This window comes from Boleophthalmus pectinirostris, unplaced genomic scaffold (assembly GCF_026225935.1).
Source record: "Boleophthalmus pectinirostris isolate CB_2022bp ecotype Guang Dong unplaced genomic scaffold, ASM2622593v1 HiC_scaffold_6, whole genome shotgun sequence".
NCBI lineage: Eukaryota > Metazoa > Chordata > Actinopteri > Gobiiformes > Gobiidae > Boleophthalmus > Boleophthalmus pectinirostris.
In genome coordinates, this window is record NW_026571447.1 from 22,340,101 (window position 1) to 22,356,967 (window position 16,867).

The 16,867-nt window shown below is 37.0% G+C and overlaps 1 protein-coding gene across 2 annotated transcripts; it reads right to left on the reverse strand.

Annotated features, from left to right (window-relative positions):
• Window positions 1-1,982: 1,982 nt before the first annotated feature.
• ddc (dopa decarboxylase) lies at window positions 1,983-15,517 on the reverse strand. Of its 2 annotated transcripts, none has more exons than XM_055163816.1 (14): window positions 15,434-15,517; window positions 14,404-14,628; window positions 13,861-13,974; window positions 13,664-13,783; window positions 11,662-11,796; window positions 9,806-9,949; window positions 8,590-8,656; window positions 8,406-8,500; window positions 6,343-6,410; window positions 5,409-5,485; window positions 4,057-4,076; window positions 3,847-3,945; window positions 2,706-2,807; window positions 1,983-2,592 (listed from the first exon to the last, which is right to left on the reverse strand). In XM_055163816.1, exons 2-14 carry the CDS (start codon window positions 14,602-14,604, stop codon window positions 2,392-2,394), a joined length of 1,443 nt encoding a protein of 480 aa, XP_055019791.1. In that variant the 5' UTR covers window positions 14,605-14,628; window positions 15,434-15,517; the 3' UTR covers window positions 1,983-2,391. The 2 variants fall into 2 exon arrangements, with proteins under 2 accessions (XP_055019791.1, XP_020793214.2); XM_020937555.2 differs by having other exon boundaries at window positions 14,404-14,611; window positions 15,434-15,506.
• Window positions 15,518-16,867: the final 1,350 nt, after the last annotated feature.

Below are 16,867 nucleotides of genomic sequence, written 5' to 3' on the forward strand. Positions count from 1 at the left end.
AGAAAGAAGAAGAAGAAGAAGAAGAAGAAGAAGAAGATGCATTGTCTAAAAAAAATGTTATATTACTGAAGCTCCTGTTTGCCAAGAGCAAATGTTAGCTATGGGAGGGAGCAGGAGAAAATGCTCATAGTCTGAGGTGTGAAAATTTAAATGCGTCTTTTAATAGTGTACACTAGACGACCATGTGGACAGGCAGCAGTTATGCAAAGGTCAGGTCACTCACACTCACACACACACACACACGCAGACACACAGTATATCCGCTGGTGTCAGTATCACTGACATATTTTGGGCTATGTGGCATTGGATGAAACTAACACAGGGCCCCAGTGGCTGCGTGATTAATGGTGACATCTGGTGTGTAAGTAGAGCAAGTGCAAGTCAGGAAGCATTCTTTCACCAGTGTGAAAATGTGAAGGTCCTGTAGTACACAAAATGGATTATTGGGAGCCTTAAACCATGTCAGAATGTTGTCACCTCCTCAAAAACATACTCAGAGTTGTGTTTTGTTTCATTCACACATGTGATTCTGCATTTTTAGTTTGTCTGCATCTTCTCAACTCAAAATGCTGTATTCCACCAATTGATACCATGAAGCAGTAGTTTTCACATGAACAAACTACCTTTAACCTTTATTTTAGTAGAGACTGGCCATTTCAGAGCTGAACTTATCCAAATAATTCTACTTAAGGTGTATGGAGTTTAAAAATACAGTGGAGTACTTCCCCTGTCATCTGCTTATTTTTTTATTTTTATTGTTTAATTTAGTTTGTCAATCTCTTGCATTTATTCACTGCATATGATGATGATGAGTAGTAGTAGTAGTAGCAGTAGTAGTAGTAGTAGTAGTAGTAGTAGTAGTAGTAGTAGTAGTAGTAGTAGTATAATATATTCAAAACATGCATTCTAGAGCATTCTAGATGATACATTTATTTTCTGCTGTTTTGTTAACGATTCTTTTGTATGTTGTATATCTATGTCTGCTGGTATATTTTGCCAGACTTAATAAGAAAAACGTTTTCATTTTTCCAGGAAATTGCTCTGTGCATTTCAGAGATGACATTTCAATCAACTGGCTAACCACCGAGTGTCTGGTAAGAGCAGAGCACATCTTTAATTCATAAGGGTCATGTGTGCAAAGTATGGACCCCTGTAAAAGCATGTTATGTCTCCTGAGCCCAATAGCACTGACTATTATGCAGACTGACTGTGTGACCTTTCTTCTGTGGCATTATTCTCTCAACAACCGCACACAAATGACTGTAGACAAGCTCCTCCTGTTTATAAACTGATGACCGTTTAGCTTTAGAAGCTAACTCTCTGTAGTAAATTTATGATGTAGTATCAGCTTTTAATTCAATAAGGCTGCTGTCTGAGTGATGATCAACTGTGCAAAAAATCACTCAAAGTGAGAGTTATTGGAGAAAAGCAGCCTCTGCACATGCACTAGGCCCTGCCCACCCACTAGCACTAGGAGACCCCCCAAAGCTAATTTCATAAAACAGTTACAAATTTAAACTTAGATATAATAATAATTAAAAAAAGGATGTTTAAGTTGAAGTTAAAATTCTAAATATCCGTGTCAAATATAAAACTCAAACTGTTTTTCAGTTTGACCTCCACAAGAATAAGAACAGCTCTGTATATGTTTAATTTAAATAGCAACTATACATTTGATAAAGAAAAGTCCATTTCAAGTCAAATCTAATCAATCATTGCCCACATTTATTAAAAATAATGACAAAGCAGCAATAGTGACAACAGCTAAGCAGCATGTTATAGTTACACAGTCACAAGGTTAATGGGGTACTTTTTTGTTTTAGAATTTCTATAACTTTGTTGAAGATCTGTGTTTTACTTAAATATGGCATTTGCATATTTAGTCATAAACATTTGTTCTATATTTTACACATTAAGGCCAAAACTTTGCAATGGCAAAAAAAAAAAAAAAAAAAAAAAAAAAATAGAGCACAAGACCCACATGAGAAAAAAAAAAGAAGTAGTAATTGGAGTAGTAGATTGTACATTCCCAGTGAACATAAGACATATACTCTATTTTATAATGACTCTTCATAAATATGTAATAAATAAATAATGCACTTGTTGTAGGGAAACACTTGTAAGTTTTGGTAATGTGGAAGATTCTTGGTCATTTAACATTTCAACCAGTTTACGAACACAATCAATAATTGCATACATACATGTAACAAGTAACACCCACCCATTACATCATGGAGGCTCCCAAAAAATGTAAAGACATAACAAGAGACGCAAGACAATATAACCATAAACATATTGAATTTAAAGCATCTGATAGGAATGATTTTTTTGTTCTGACACTGGGCCTAATTTAGGTCAGATGGCCCCTCGTTTGTCCCAGTGCATGCTGCTTTAGTTGATATGCTCCTGCAGTAGCTCAAAGGTGAGCTGTGTGATGTGCTGCCATGCTTTTTGCACATGGAGAGACTCGGTCCCATGGGCACAGATGCAGAAGCGAAGCACAAAGCGTCCAGAGAGTTGACAAGGCACCAGGTGGATCTGTCGGTCCTTGGTGATCCGCTTCAACAAAGTCTGGTTCAGCTCATTGGAGCCCTGCACAAGCAGACAGAGACAGCAGCGCTCACTCATGTGGTATGTACTGTAGAATATACTGTTCATGATGAAACAAATGGTTTCATTATTGCTACAATAGTGTAAAGTCGTACCTTGATTCTGAAGCAGACCAGGCCCAGCACCACCTCTGCACAAATCTCAAACCTCTTGTCAGCTCGGACAAGGCTCTCAAACTCTTTGGCCAAAGCTATATGCTGTAACAATGAGAAACCAAATACATAAGATTAATCATATTTTTGTAAAGGTAATCATTATGAATTATACCAACATACATTAGCCAATATCTAATTTTAATGCTTGTAATATTTGCTAGGCATTTTGTCTGTAACAACCATAATTTTCCACAAGAGGTGTGATGCAGCTAGTACTGTACTTTTACTACCCCAGAGATTCTGTAAGATTACATCTTTGTGTGGCCTATTACATTCAGTAGATATAATGTATATAATGTATATATGGATTCAACTAACAGTAACAGAAATATAAAAAATAATTATAAGAATGGAACTTCATTTCCACACTTTAAAAGCGTATTCATTAAACCTGAAACATAGCCAAACTGTTTATTGCATTGTGTCCCAAAAAACCCACATTTCCTGCCAGATTGACCACCTCAGCGCTTCCTCATTCTCCGCCAGCAACTCACCCTCACCCAGAGCTTTTTACAAGCCTTTAAACCACAACTAGCTCCTTGTGTATTAGTTTATTGATGCAGTCATAATGTTCACATCATCTAAAATAACATTACTCTATTAAATATAATGGTCTGACGTAACTTATGCACCCAAATAAGGGAAAATGTCTTTCTGCGTATATTCTAATGCAGATGTAAGACCATGTGCGCTAGAGCAGTGTGTTGTGGCTATGCCTGCAGACATCATTTCTACTTCTGCTTGATTTCAAATTGAAAATAAACAGAAAACAGGCTGATTTGATTGACAGGGCCGACTGGAGGGCCGGAAATGGGAGATAAACTGGAACTGACAGCCTCATGGTGAGAATACACACTGGTAGTGAAGAGGTCGGGGTGGATGTAGTGTGTAGTTTTAAATGATAATAGAAAAAAGGAACTAGACTTTGTTGTGACAGATTATCACGATGTAAATAAAAATAAATCAGCTATTGGTCTTCATACAGTCAGACAGTAGATGAGCAAATTTGTGAGGAACACATTACTCCATCTTAACTTTATCTATATTGCATTTTCCATTGTGTGCCGTGTTGTTGTCTTACCTTGCGTATATGAGCCTGCAATTGTTTTATCCCAAATAAGCGAAAGACAAACCACAATTTCAAAGAGCGAAATCTTCTTCCAAGTGGGATCTGCCAATGCTTTGGATAAAAAGACACAACAAATCAAAATGAAACTAAAACACAATTTATGCACTGATTACCCAAGATTGACAAGTAAACATTACATTTTTTATTTAAATTTGATCTTACCCGATAATCTGTAACCAGTCCTGTTAACAATAACAACAAAAAGCAGATCAAATCAAACGTAATTAAAATGCAATTCTTGTTTCTGTTCAATCACACATATTGGGTTTCCATGCTTCTTGGGGGCATTACTGACTTACGTTCATTTCCTGGAGACTGACCCAAACCTAGAGTGACCAGGATAGTCCCAGTTTTGAGTCCTGTCCCAACAGATTTACCCAAAACCAACAATTTGTCACAGTTTTATGCAAAAAATGTCCCAGTTGTCCCCATTATTGACCAAATTGATCCCCACCAACAGTAAAGAGAGGAATATATTGCCATTTGTTTAACTAAAATACAGAAACTGTGCTTGAAAATGACCATAAGGCAAAAAAAAAAAAAAAAGTTCCTTAGATTACGACTGACCCACAAGTGAGTTGAGAATGTACAGCGTCACATGCTTTTTTCACCATTTTATTTATTCCAACGCAAGTGTGTCCCTTTTTTGAATTTTGTAAAATAAATTTGGTCATCCTACCCTGACCTTAACCATACTTGCCAAACCTTAACCTATTTTAAACCATAGCTGAACTTTAAAATATGTTATTATACAGAACTTGGTAATGGTCTAAGAAGATCTACATCATGGGAACTTGATTTTTGTCCCCTTAACGGATTTCCTAAGAACTGAGTAGGCACATTTTTCTTAGCCCTCAGAATGTGATTAAACCTGCCCACAGCCATTAACTAAAATTGTAAGGGTGCATTGACAGATTCTTAGCAATGTATTGAAATAAGGCTGTATTGTTGTATAATGTCCTCATCCAGGTGGCTCTGTCATTCCCTACCCACTTGGTATCTCTGATCAGTGACAGTCCACAAAGCCCTTTGTCCTACACAATCCCACGGCTTGAGCTAGCTCGTCTGTGGAGAATGGAGGGCCCTGTTTGCTGCTGCTAATAACCACTAATTAGATTGAACAGTGTAGAGTATGAGCAGGGCTGTTAGAAGGTGTTTGAGGGGTGGAAAGCTGCTAATTGTCTATCTGTCCGACTGTCCATCAGATAAATAATGGTGGAGCTCACACATCTGCAGGGAAGGACCATGCAACAAGCTCCAGTGGACAGTGTAGCTTATCCGGTACCCATACTTGTATACTAATACTTTTGTTAATTAAATTGGGTCACAAATACTGCAAATCAGCTTAACATACAGTTGGGGAAAGATTAATGCATTAATAATCTGGTTGACACACACCAAGCGATGACAGGCTAGACCTGAGTGTCTGAATGTGATGTGTATTTTATTGTCTATTTTTATAGTCTTTTATAGAGAATTCACCAGTAGTTTATTAAAGTTCAGTGTAGAATCACCTGACTCCTGGTTGTCATGTTTGAGGTAGGTAGGTTCAATCTTGAATGCTCCAATGAGGTCTGCCCTTTTCTTCACCCTGTGGGTAACGACATGGGGTTAACCAATATATTTTGTAATTCATATTAAAAACTTCACAAAAAAAATTTAACTTATCTTAAATGACAAAAGACATACAGACACAAAGACACACGCACACATCTCTATTCAAAATTGACATTTGCTTAACAGTTCATACAGAATCCCAAACAGGGTAAACTATTTTACCTCAACAAAATACAGTTTTACATTCAAAACTGCTAAATCTTCCTCCAAAAGCAAATATTTCAGCACCTAGGCCCCTGTTTAGATACATGCGCTTCAGTCAGTCTGCCCCAGGGCAGATGTGGCTACAATAGTAGCTTACCGCCACCGGGCATGGAGTGAATGAATAATGCTCTGTAAAGCATGTTTGTGACAAATGTGAAAAGCACTATATAAATAAAAACGTACATGTTTGAAACAAACTATCAAATTAAACAAAGTTTCAACAAAAATGTGCTAAAAACAATTAAATAACTGTATTGTTGATAAGCATGTGCATACATAAATAGTGTTGCATTTCTTCTTCTAGATTATAGATTAAAGAAATTGTTCTTATCTTGTGTCCCCTTTATCTGGAAATATAAATAAGGAAGCCTCTTTATTCCTGTTTTATTGTGTAGCTGCTGCTGACAAATGAGGCAGGTGAACTGCGTGGACCTATTTTTACTCTGCAAATGCTAGGTGTAGATGGATGGAGCCCTTAGTGGTGATAATAACTGCTCTTATAGTGATAGTCCTCAGGTACATTAAACAGAAAAAGAGCCACAAATCTTAGAAAAGACAAATAGCATTCCATTCTTAGTCAAAACATACAATATTGAAAAAGCAGAATAGAAAGGAGATCTTTCTTACCACATAGCGGAGCAATCAAAGTTGACTAAAAGCCATTTGTGTGGGTTGAAGTTGAAAGAATCTGCAAACTGAAAATGTAATAATGAGACATATGTGCCACAGATACGACTGCAAGGATGCAATAAAGTTACAGTAAAGTTTGACCCGAAAAATATTTGTCAAGAGTGAATGTTTTGATAGCTATATGTAATCATTGGCTTACTGGTTCATATAGTACCATGATACTTTACAGTAGAGTTTCTATAATAACACTTTCTCCTGCGGTGGTCTTATCGAGACCAAACCTGGTACACTTTATTTGAAATGCAAAAGAGGAGCAAAGCACAAGGCAGCCGTCTCTCCCTGATTTTTTTTCCCCTCTTATAGCTACACCGTTTGTAATCGGTTCAAATCTTTTTGTTGCCCATCTTTTCTCATATCCTTTCTACCCAACCTTCTCAAATGCAATAACACACCACAGAAACAAAGACGGCAGACTCCTGACTGACAATTGTGATGCTGACAGATTCAAAGGCCTGTTGCCCATCACCCATCTCCCATAGCAACGGCCCCTCCAGCCTCAGCAGTCTCCAATCATAGGGTTACTGCTTTATCACCCTATCTCATCGTCATGAATATTACTGCTGTATCACCCCAGCAAACATTTCAGTTACACAAAAACATTAGATAAGAATGAGTACAATTTCAGCAAAACTCAATTTCAAAGACTAATTTTTGCAACAACGTAAAAATGAAAACACAAACCACTGATTATTGAGAAAAATACATGTTGCCACTATTGCCTATGGATACAAGCCAGCTACAATATTGTAAATTTCACTTTAACTACACTATTTAGCTACAGTTTTATTTACAAGAGGATTTGTATAGACAATTGCCGTCTGCTTAATACAACGCTGAGAGGTTTCCTTATACTAGTGATTGTGTCATTAGGGCCCATGTGTTCATTAAGGACAAAAGAGCAAGGCAGTTTTACAGCCAGGATCTGTCTCCCTCCACATTGTTTGAACTTGTGTCTAATAAACAGTGATATATAAAGGTCTAGCTGTGCCTCAGGAAATTATGGTGTCCTTATCTGTTGGTCTGTGCACCCTCTACCGCAGCAGCAGCTGCCTTTCTAGCCTCAAAAGAGCTCATGTGTGCTCTGGAGATTCTGGCCCATCACTCAGTCTTCCACGCATTCTCTGTGGCATTAACATGAGCCCATTTCAAACACTAATAAACCAGCGATACTATCAGCATGCAAAGTGTTGAGCTTTGTAGATAAGCGCAAGCAATTTAAGTTTAATTATTTTCCTGTTCACCTAAAATGTCACGTTAAAGGTGCAATATGTAACTTTTATGATGGAGTGTCTACCTGCTTATTTCTATGGAGATTTTTTATTTTTTTTGCTTTGCCTGAAAACTTCCATAGTATGGCAGCAGCTGAAAGCTCCAGGTCAAATCTCTGAAACCTCTAAAACCTGCTCTGTGTATGATAATTTATTTTAAGTAAATGGATCATAGAATGGTTCTTTAAAAAAAGGTGCATTGTGCAACTTTTCACAGTATGGTATTAAATCTTTTTATCTACATGGAAATCAAACCAGACGAAGTTACATCTCAGATCTGTGGAGAGGCAACCCTGCTCACAGTCAGAATACCTTTTGTTTTTCTAAGCATTTTTGAGTTATAAAACCACATGTAATTTAATAAATGTAAAGTAAAGCTGTTTAATGTCATACTGTGGAACATTCCAAGCAGAGCAATGATATATCCATAGAAACAATCTTAATTAAATAATATATATAATCCCTATTTCACGTCTTATTTCATAGACCTACAGGCAAACTAAATTCTTGAATTTATTTTCATTCATTTTTCAAAAGCTTGTTGCTTGTGGTGCTTTAGCATGTGATCTTCAGTGACGTGTTCAGAATATTTTGACCTGAGGCTGTGTTGCATTCTCAATTATTCAAAACTTCAAAATGTATTTAACCAAATAATGGTGGTTAACAAATTAAACTTTTGAGGAGACATGCGATACGGAGACATTTCTTCGACGTGTTTTCCAGGATACACACCTCAATCCCATTGAGCAGAGGTCTGTACTCAGGGCAGATGAATGCACTCCCGGCATAAGCAGCATCCACGTGCATCCACATATTTTCTTCATTACCTAACACAAATGATAAAAATACAATTGGTGTGTGTGTATTTTTTTCCCTTTAGTGGCTTTACTTTTTGTCTTCATAACTGGGGACTTACAAATCGGTCCAAGTTCCATGAGGTTATCGAAAGAACAGCAGGATGTTGTACCAAGAGTAGCACACAACTGAAACATACATCACACACAGTTGGGTCTTCATTTTTTGGGGGGACTTTACATTGACTTGCATTCATTTCCTGGAGACTGAGCCTAAACTTAACCTTAACTACTTCCCAAAGCAAAGTTACCATTTCCTTTCAACCCAATCTAAACATTTTTGAACGAATATTTTAACTTTCAGTTTTGCCATTGATCTAATTTGCATCATAGGGACTAGGTCTGTCACGATAAATATTATATCAACTTATCATTCTTTATGATAGATGGAACAATATACTGTATTGTGGGGCTCAATATTTATTGTGTGTATATTTTCTTTGTAAAAGTGGGAGATCTGGGGTATTGTTGTTGAAATACAATTACATTTGTAAAAAGTTGAATAAGTGACTTCTATGGCTAATTATTGACCAGTAACATTACATGCAGCATGCAGTTCATGCCTTTTAATTATACTGTCCATTTGGTTTCCTGGGATTATCTTTCATTACTGTATCAGTGGTATAAAGTAGTTTCAGTATTATTGTTTATTGCAGTACATCTCTGTAGCAATATATCAAAATTTGTTATTGTGATAAGCATCTCGGTGTCCCCAAGATGTGAGTATATACAGATTTTAGTCCCCACACTGGTCCTGTATTACACAAAATTGACTTGTGAACATTTAGGCATGTTAGAATGTAGTTACCTCATCAGAAATATAAGCAGGGCTGTGTTTTGTTTCATTCACACATCCTAGAGTATCCCTTTAGTATTACTCTGTTTACATCTCAAAATGTTTTGTTGCACCTGATGTCCTTTAGCTGTTAACACCTTTTATGTTTGGTTTAGCAGAGACAGGCAATTCCACAACTGAAATTATCCAAATGAGTTTAGTGATGGTGTATGAAAACACAGTGGAGCACTTCCTGCATTAACGCATGACATCAAGGTGGAGTGTTTTCTGTTTGATAACTAAACTCAGCCTAAATATGCAGGGTTTGTGTGTTAAACATGTGTGAATGAAACAAAACACAAATCCAGGTTGTGATGAGGAAACAACATAACATAGAAAATAAATAATAATAATAATAATGAATAACAAAAATAATGTAATATTGGCCTTTTAATATGAGATATGCCAAGACAAGGTAAACTAGTGTCTTTCTGCTTTCTTACATAGAAAGGGATGAGCCCGGCTGCCTTGTCTTCTTCGATCATCTTCTTGAGTAGCATGCCGCTCAGAGAATAGTTGTTGTCTGTGGGGACCTTCTTCATGATGACGCCACCAATGAGACCAGCTCTCTCCACGGACGAATGAGCCTGGCAGGAGGTACACATTTGTAAAACAAAACAAAAAAAAACAGAAAACACTACAAAGTTGACGTACATATATGAAAAATATTGATGTAATGTCTTGACACCAGCAGTAGAATAACAGAAGCTGGTGTTGTTCAAAGGTCTGTGTGGCCCTGAGGCAACTCACTAACCCAATCACAAAGGCAGTCTGCGATTCAACCTGATAAGAGCCAGCTCACAAATAACACCATGTACAGACTTGAATTTATGGTATTTAGCTGCTTCTTGTTGTGTTTCCTTGGGTGTCAGTCATTGTGTCCTTAGGCGTCAGTCTGCCCCAGAGCAGCTGTGGCTTCAACAGTAGCTTACCAAAACTGAGTGAGTGAATGAATAAAGTATCTTTGAGTGTCCAGAAAAGTGCTATATAAAACTGATGCATTATTATTATTATTATTAAAAAACCTTGATTATTGTGAGCTTTAAGCCATGATATAATGTTGTTACTTCTTCAAAAACATGCCTCTATTTGTGTTTCCATTCACACATATTTGAGTAATCCTAGTTTATTAATGTGTCTACAAAGCTCAAAATGCACTGTTCAACTTTATGATGCTTTGTAGTGGTAGTTTAAGATAAGAGCCACCTTTTACCTTTACTTCAGTGTATAGATTAGCAATTTGCAGATTGAAAGGGCTGAAATTATCCAAATGATTTTAGTGAAGGTGTATGGACATTGATAACTCAGTAGAGAACTTCCTGTATTATTACATGACATCACAAGAACTTTAGCAAGGCTAAATATGCAGGATTTGTGTGATAAACATGTGTGAATGAGACAAAACACACTTCCAGGTATGTTTTTGATGAGGAAAGAACATTATAACATAAATCGGAATATAGTGTAATGTGGACCCTTTAAATGACATTGCCTGCTTGTTTCCATGGAGAGGTTATTGCTGTACCTGGAATGTTTCATAGTATGACATTAAACATATCTATTTCCATGGAAACAAGCAGGTGACGCTACTAATCTTTAATCACTTGTTCTTTGTTACAGATGAGAAGTGTGCCCTCACCCCAGGCATAATGACCCTGGGCCAAGTTACAGGTCAAATCTCTGAAGCGGGGACCCCACTTCCAGAAAAAAATGCATATGTTTTAAGGCATCTTTTTTAGCAATAAATACACCTGTCATTGGTTAAATTGAAGATGGTTACAGTTAATGCCATAATGAGGAACATTCTTGTCAAAGCAATAACATTTCATGGTAACAGACAAATAATAGAAATTTACACAACATCTGCCACGTGACTATGGATGAAAAGGAGCTTTCTGAGTCTGGCATATTTAAAGAAATATTCATTTGTATGAACTGTCCCTGAAAAAAATGTAATACAACTAGAAAAATCATGTAGTATGTTAAATATCTAAACCTTAAGAAATATAATATAATGACTCAAAACAAGCTATAAATAAGCCACTGATTTATGACAAATCAAACAAACAAGAAAGCACTTTTTAGTCATAAAATACTGCATGCACATTCAAAGATTCTGATATTTTGGCATACATCTGTCAGTTGATAGACCTTAGATAGTTAGCAAATTTATTGGTCTCTCAGAGGAAATGTATTTGGAACATGGGGAGCTGCTCAAAACTTCACCCACATACAAGCATCTCACAATATCAAAACACCAGACAATACCACAGTCACAGTGAAACAAATTTGCACTTACTTGTTCAGATGTGTAAGCCACTAGTTTGGAGCAGATTTCAGATTCCAACAGGCCGTGGTTGGTAGCCTGGGCTTGTCTGATGGCTTTACACCTGGCTGCGAGTAATGCCACTAGTGTGGCCTCGCTCGCAGTGGACTGTGGGACAACATCAAAACAGAAACAAAATGTTATCAAAGTATTAGCATGTTTATGGCAGGAGCTTCACTGCATGCATTTTCATTTAAAAGCAAAATCAGCTGTCCATTGTGTTTATAATTCTGGTTATTGTAATACTGTTAGTAATGTAAAAAGCTGTGACCTCAGAGTGAGTCTTTTTACATCGTGGCAATAGCTTGTGCCTTCATAATAAAGTAAAATTATTATTGAGGGTGTCTGTTGGGCAAAAGTCAATGCAAATTTCAATATAGATTTCTTTCCAGACACAATCCAATTTCACTTTGTGACAAAATGCCAACAGAATAAATTATAGCATTTAAGACCTCAAATTTTTTAATCAATAATGAGATAAGTGGTTGTCACATAATACTCAATCCAAGTCAGTTTCAAAGCACAAGCAAGGGAGATTTGTGAATGTGCACACCTTCCCAAGCACACTTCCTGTCTGACTAAGACAAAGGCCTCATAAAACAACCAAAGGCGTTACAGTAGTGTGTCTGCTACATAATTACAAGAGTGTGAATAAAGTAGAATAGTAGCAACAATGACTCTTTGAATTCAAGGTCATCACAAAATAATATGATCTAAGCCTTTTAAACTATTTTTAAAAGAATATTTGTCATGCTTTATCACTTATTAAAAACAGCAAGACAAATTAACATTTTGTTTATGGTCAGTGGTGGTCCTGGTTTACAAACAGAACCAGTATTTCATGTAATGACTATTAACCTGTACCCTAACCCCTAAAATTATAAATCATAAATCATATAATACTGGAGCTGCAGCGCTTTTACAAAAATTAACACGGCAGTGTCACATTGTTTTGTTACTTATTAGAAAAGTAAAAATGTAAGGCATTATGGTGTTTACTACTAATATTTTCTTGTAAGGTACATTATCATATATACAAATATCTCCATGAAGTGTGTAGGCTATGTATTCTTAATGTAATTTAATTGCTGAATCATGTCTACATTTCTAATATTATATGAGTTACATTAAGTTGCTGTAATATTTCTGTGGAGTCATTAAAAAGGGCTTGTTTTCATCCCCATTGTCTACATATAAGCATTAATACTCTGGGCTAGACAATGTGCTGTCTTAACTCTCATTAGCCTGCGCCGCTCTGAGTAGCTCTATCCGTTGCCATAGTGAGCTGCTGTAAGCTGCTCTCCAAAAGCCTAGTCACCAAAAGGGAAACAAAAACACATGCCAAACCCACCACTCACAATAAAGAAGGCATGAAATGATCTGTCATCTCCACGCACTCACTTCCTCTCCCATTCAACCTCCGCCTGGGCGCACACCACACAGCCGTATTGGCCTGGTATGGAACACTAAACTAATGCTTAGGTCTTGGGTACACGAACACAATCACAGAGCTGTCATGGCCATCCCCTTCTGTTTGTGGATGACACATTAAAAGGCAATTTCCTGTCAATTTTCTGCCAGTATGAACAAGAGAGCACAAATCAATAGCAAAGGAAAATAGTGACTGAATGTTTGAACACCTCTGAGGTTACGACTTGGCCTTTAATTTATTGGAAAGTTTGGTATAGCTGCTACTTTAAAGGGTGATCTTTATGTCTTTATGATGGTAGGAAGAACACATTTCCATATAAATCTATGAATGCAATTTTATTATATAAAATAATACAATGACCGACAATGTTATCGTTTCCAGGTAAGAGAGCGAACTGAAAATGAATAAATACATGATTTTTGTCTGTAATGTCCTGCCTTATTGCTATTAATGCAGACCAGATTGTTAAAAGAGTCACCATTTTATTTATTTATTTTGTTGAGCTGTTTAAAAGAATCTTTAAACTTTATTTTTACTACTAACCTGTATAACACCTCCTCCAAGGCCATGAGTTCCAGCTAAGAAACAGTCAGGCAGCTTCAGCATCTTTCCAAGCCAGTCCAGCATCACTGTCTCCAGCTCAGTACAGGCTGGACTAGCAGGCTAAAACACACAGTATATCGGTCATGAACTGGTCATGTGAAAAACAATGGGGCATAATAAAAGGACTAAAAAGTTACCCAGGTGAATCCAACGCATCCAATGGCTCCACTCAGCATGTCGGCCAATAAAGAGGGGTAAGAATTGCCTGTAGGGAAGTAGGCATAGAAATATGGACTGTGCCAGTGTGTCACCTGGAAAGATAAAAATAAGACAATGGGTCTTATTACAAAATTCAAAATATAGGGATCTTTTCCTTGTAAGCTACATGATCAAATATCTCCATCAAATGTGTATATGTAAATAGATATTACTGCTTTTAATCTGTGCAGAATAAACAACCACAGTGTCAGTAGAAGTAGAATATTAATGAATTGTAATTGTCTTAAAGTGATGAATTATCCATTTGGTCACAGTATGGTGTGTTCAGTTTCCACACTCACAGACAACAATCATAAATGAAAGATGAATGACTTGCTTAAGGACACAAAGTCAGTAAGAATTGCCAAGAGCTGGTTTCAAATGACCAAGCATCTAGTTATTAAATCGCTAATGTACCACCAGTCCTGATACCAAATTTGTAATAACTTATGCTTTGTTACAGATGAGCAGTGTGCCCTCACCCCAGGCATAATGACCCTGTCCACATCCTTCAGCAGGTCATCGAAAGACTCTGGATCCTCTGGTGCCTCGGTGGGAATGAGATGCCTCAGATAACCAGGCTCCACATCTGGATAGACTGGCCGCTGCTCGATGTTCTCCAGGTAATCAGCCACATAATCGACCATCTCCTTCCCTTTACGGCGAAACTCTTCTGCGTTCATATCAGCTCTACAAAACCAGGTCAGCTGAGTGACATGAACATTATGGCGGGCTACAGTTACAATAAGGACACACAACTGATCTTTGCTCCATGCTATAACTGTTGTTTATAGTTGCAAAACATTTGAATGGTGGTGGAGATGCATTAAGAAAATGAAGCAGGCAAACACAACCATACAGCAATTTAAAATACACTTAGCAAATATCATAAATTCTAGGTCTAATAAACCAGAACTGAGCTAGGATAATTCCAGTATTAAATTAGCTCTAAACCAATATTAGATCAGGAACAAAGCAGAACTAAATACACATAAATACACAAAAGACATAGACATATAGGCTATATTTGAAACAAGCAGAAAAAGCAATGTCACTTGTTGCACTCTTGGCAGATTATTGACCCTTAGCACCTACCAGACATAATCCCAAATGCTATTGTTAATCTTACTATGCCTGGACACATTTCACTGGGGCACCTATAGATTTCCTGGTAGTTACAAAATAAAAACATCTTCAGTGACATATTGAATGAAAGAGCAGTTCTAGACTAGTTTAGTTAGATATATTTCACTCTCACCAAATCTTTAGTACTTAAAAATGGATTATACAATAGATTATACAACTTTTAGATCACCTTATAAAAGGATTTGCAGAGCTCGATTTCTTTTTAGTCACATGATTTTATCTTCTATCTACATTTTCCAACACATTAAACCAGTTGAAAAACTAAAATATTTAGCTTTATTGGCTCAACAGGTTTTATACTCGACACGTCTCTCTACAGTATTAAAAGTTGCATGGGTTGATAGGATTATAGCGGTATGTACTCACAGCTGCAGCTGTAGATGATGCAAAATAAAGCCTGGATCCTGCAGTCTGTCTTCTTCAGCTGGGCCTATGCCGCTGTGTTTGTATGTACAAGCAGGATAGGAGACATTTCCTTTTATCTTACCACTTAGAGCCCCCCTCTCTCTAGCCCCCTCCAGATCGTCCAATCACAGTCCAGCTCTTCGCCCACGTGTAAGACTGATTCATAAACGGTAGTACTGCCTTGACATATATTAATTACAACTGTAACCAGGACATTAGTGGGATTTTCAAAGTCAAATTGGGTAAAATATAACTCAGTAAATGTGGACAGCCCAAGGTTGTATCACAAATGTGATGCTTTGATTAACAGTCTCATTTATTAAGGTATATCTGACTGAGTAATGCATTTGTGTGTTATTTCATTGTTAAGATGATAATGTTAAGATTATTTAGTACACTATGTATTATTAGTACAGCCTTAAAGCAACTCATTAAAAGACAATATGAGAGTATCACTCTTGCTGGTATAAAAACGGAATCCAATCATGGAACCTGTGTTGCCAGTACCTGCATATAGAGGAGACATGCAAGCTTTTCTCATTCCCAGTATATTAACAAAAATACACAATAATAACACACAACAAATGGCTGCAGGAGCTGTCCGTTTATTTCCAACTGGTTTTAGTCATATATGAACTGAGACACAAGACTCTCTCATTGTGAAATTATCTAGAAAACCAAAAACATATGACTTGATTGTCATTGTATTTAAGAGTAAATAGACATTACAGTTGTCATCAGTAAAATCAATATTTGAACATATCTTGCACCTAAGGCTCAGAATGGTGATGTTTATAAACTTTTAAATAGACATTCTACATAACTACATCCGAACTTAAAGGTTGTATGGAGGATTTTTTTGTTTTGTTTCAAATTGTCAATGATAGATTATAGAGATGCAGTAGCCTTGTAATTATGATGACCAAAAAAAAAAAAAAAAAGAGAATAAAAATTCATCAACTCTGGACGTGGTGGGGCCAGCTAAACATTTGCCAATAGATAACGACACTGCCTCGTTATCTGTTAGTTGTCAATCAATCTCAATCAAACTCCCTACATTTCTAGCGTAACTGACAGACCCTCTTGTGCCTGCGCGCTGCCATTACGTGGTCACGCAGTCCACAGACGCAAGACGCACAGACGCTGTTTACTCCACCAACGCAACAGTTCTTAGCGGCTTTTTTGACCTATATCTTCCTCGCAGTTAGCACAAAGTTTGTTGCAATGGCAGACAAGAATCCAGGAGCAGTTAGCCGCAAAAGAAAATCCATATTTGAGGTCGCTGAAACATTTAGCAACATTTGAAAAAGGACAAACAATCGCTGGATTTCTCGTTCCTTGGAAAATCCTCTATACAACCCTTAAAGTGTATTATTATGTTTCGCGTGTCGGACT

Bases quoted from the DNA above. Each gene is read 5' to 3' on its own strand.
- ddc (XM_055163816.1), bottom strand. From the start codon at position 14,604: ATGAACGCAGAAGAGTTTCGCCGTAAAGGGAAGGAGATGGTCGATTAT. The intron at 11,797-13,663 runs GTTAGTAGTAAA...GTTGTCCCACAG, and splicing joins TTGGAGGAGGTGTTATACAG to TCCACTGCGAGCGAGGCCAC. The intron at 6,411-8,405 runs GTGTGTATCCTG...TTACATTTTCAG, and splicing joins CTCTGCTCAATGGGATTGAG to TTTGCAGATTCTTTCAACTT.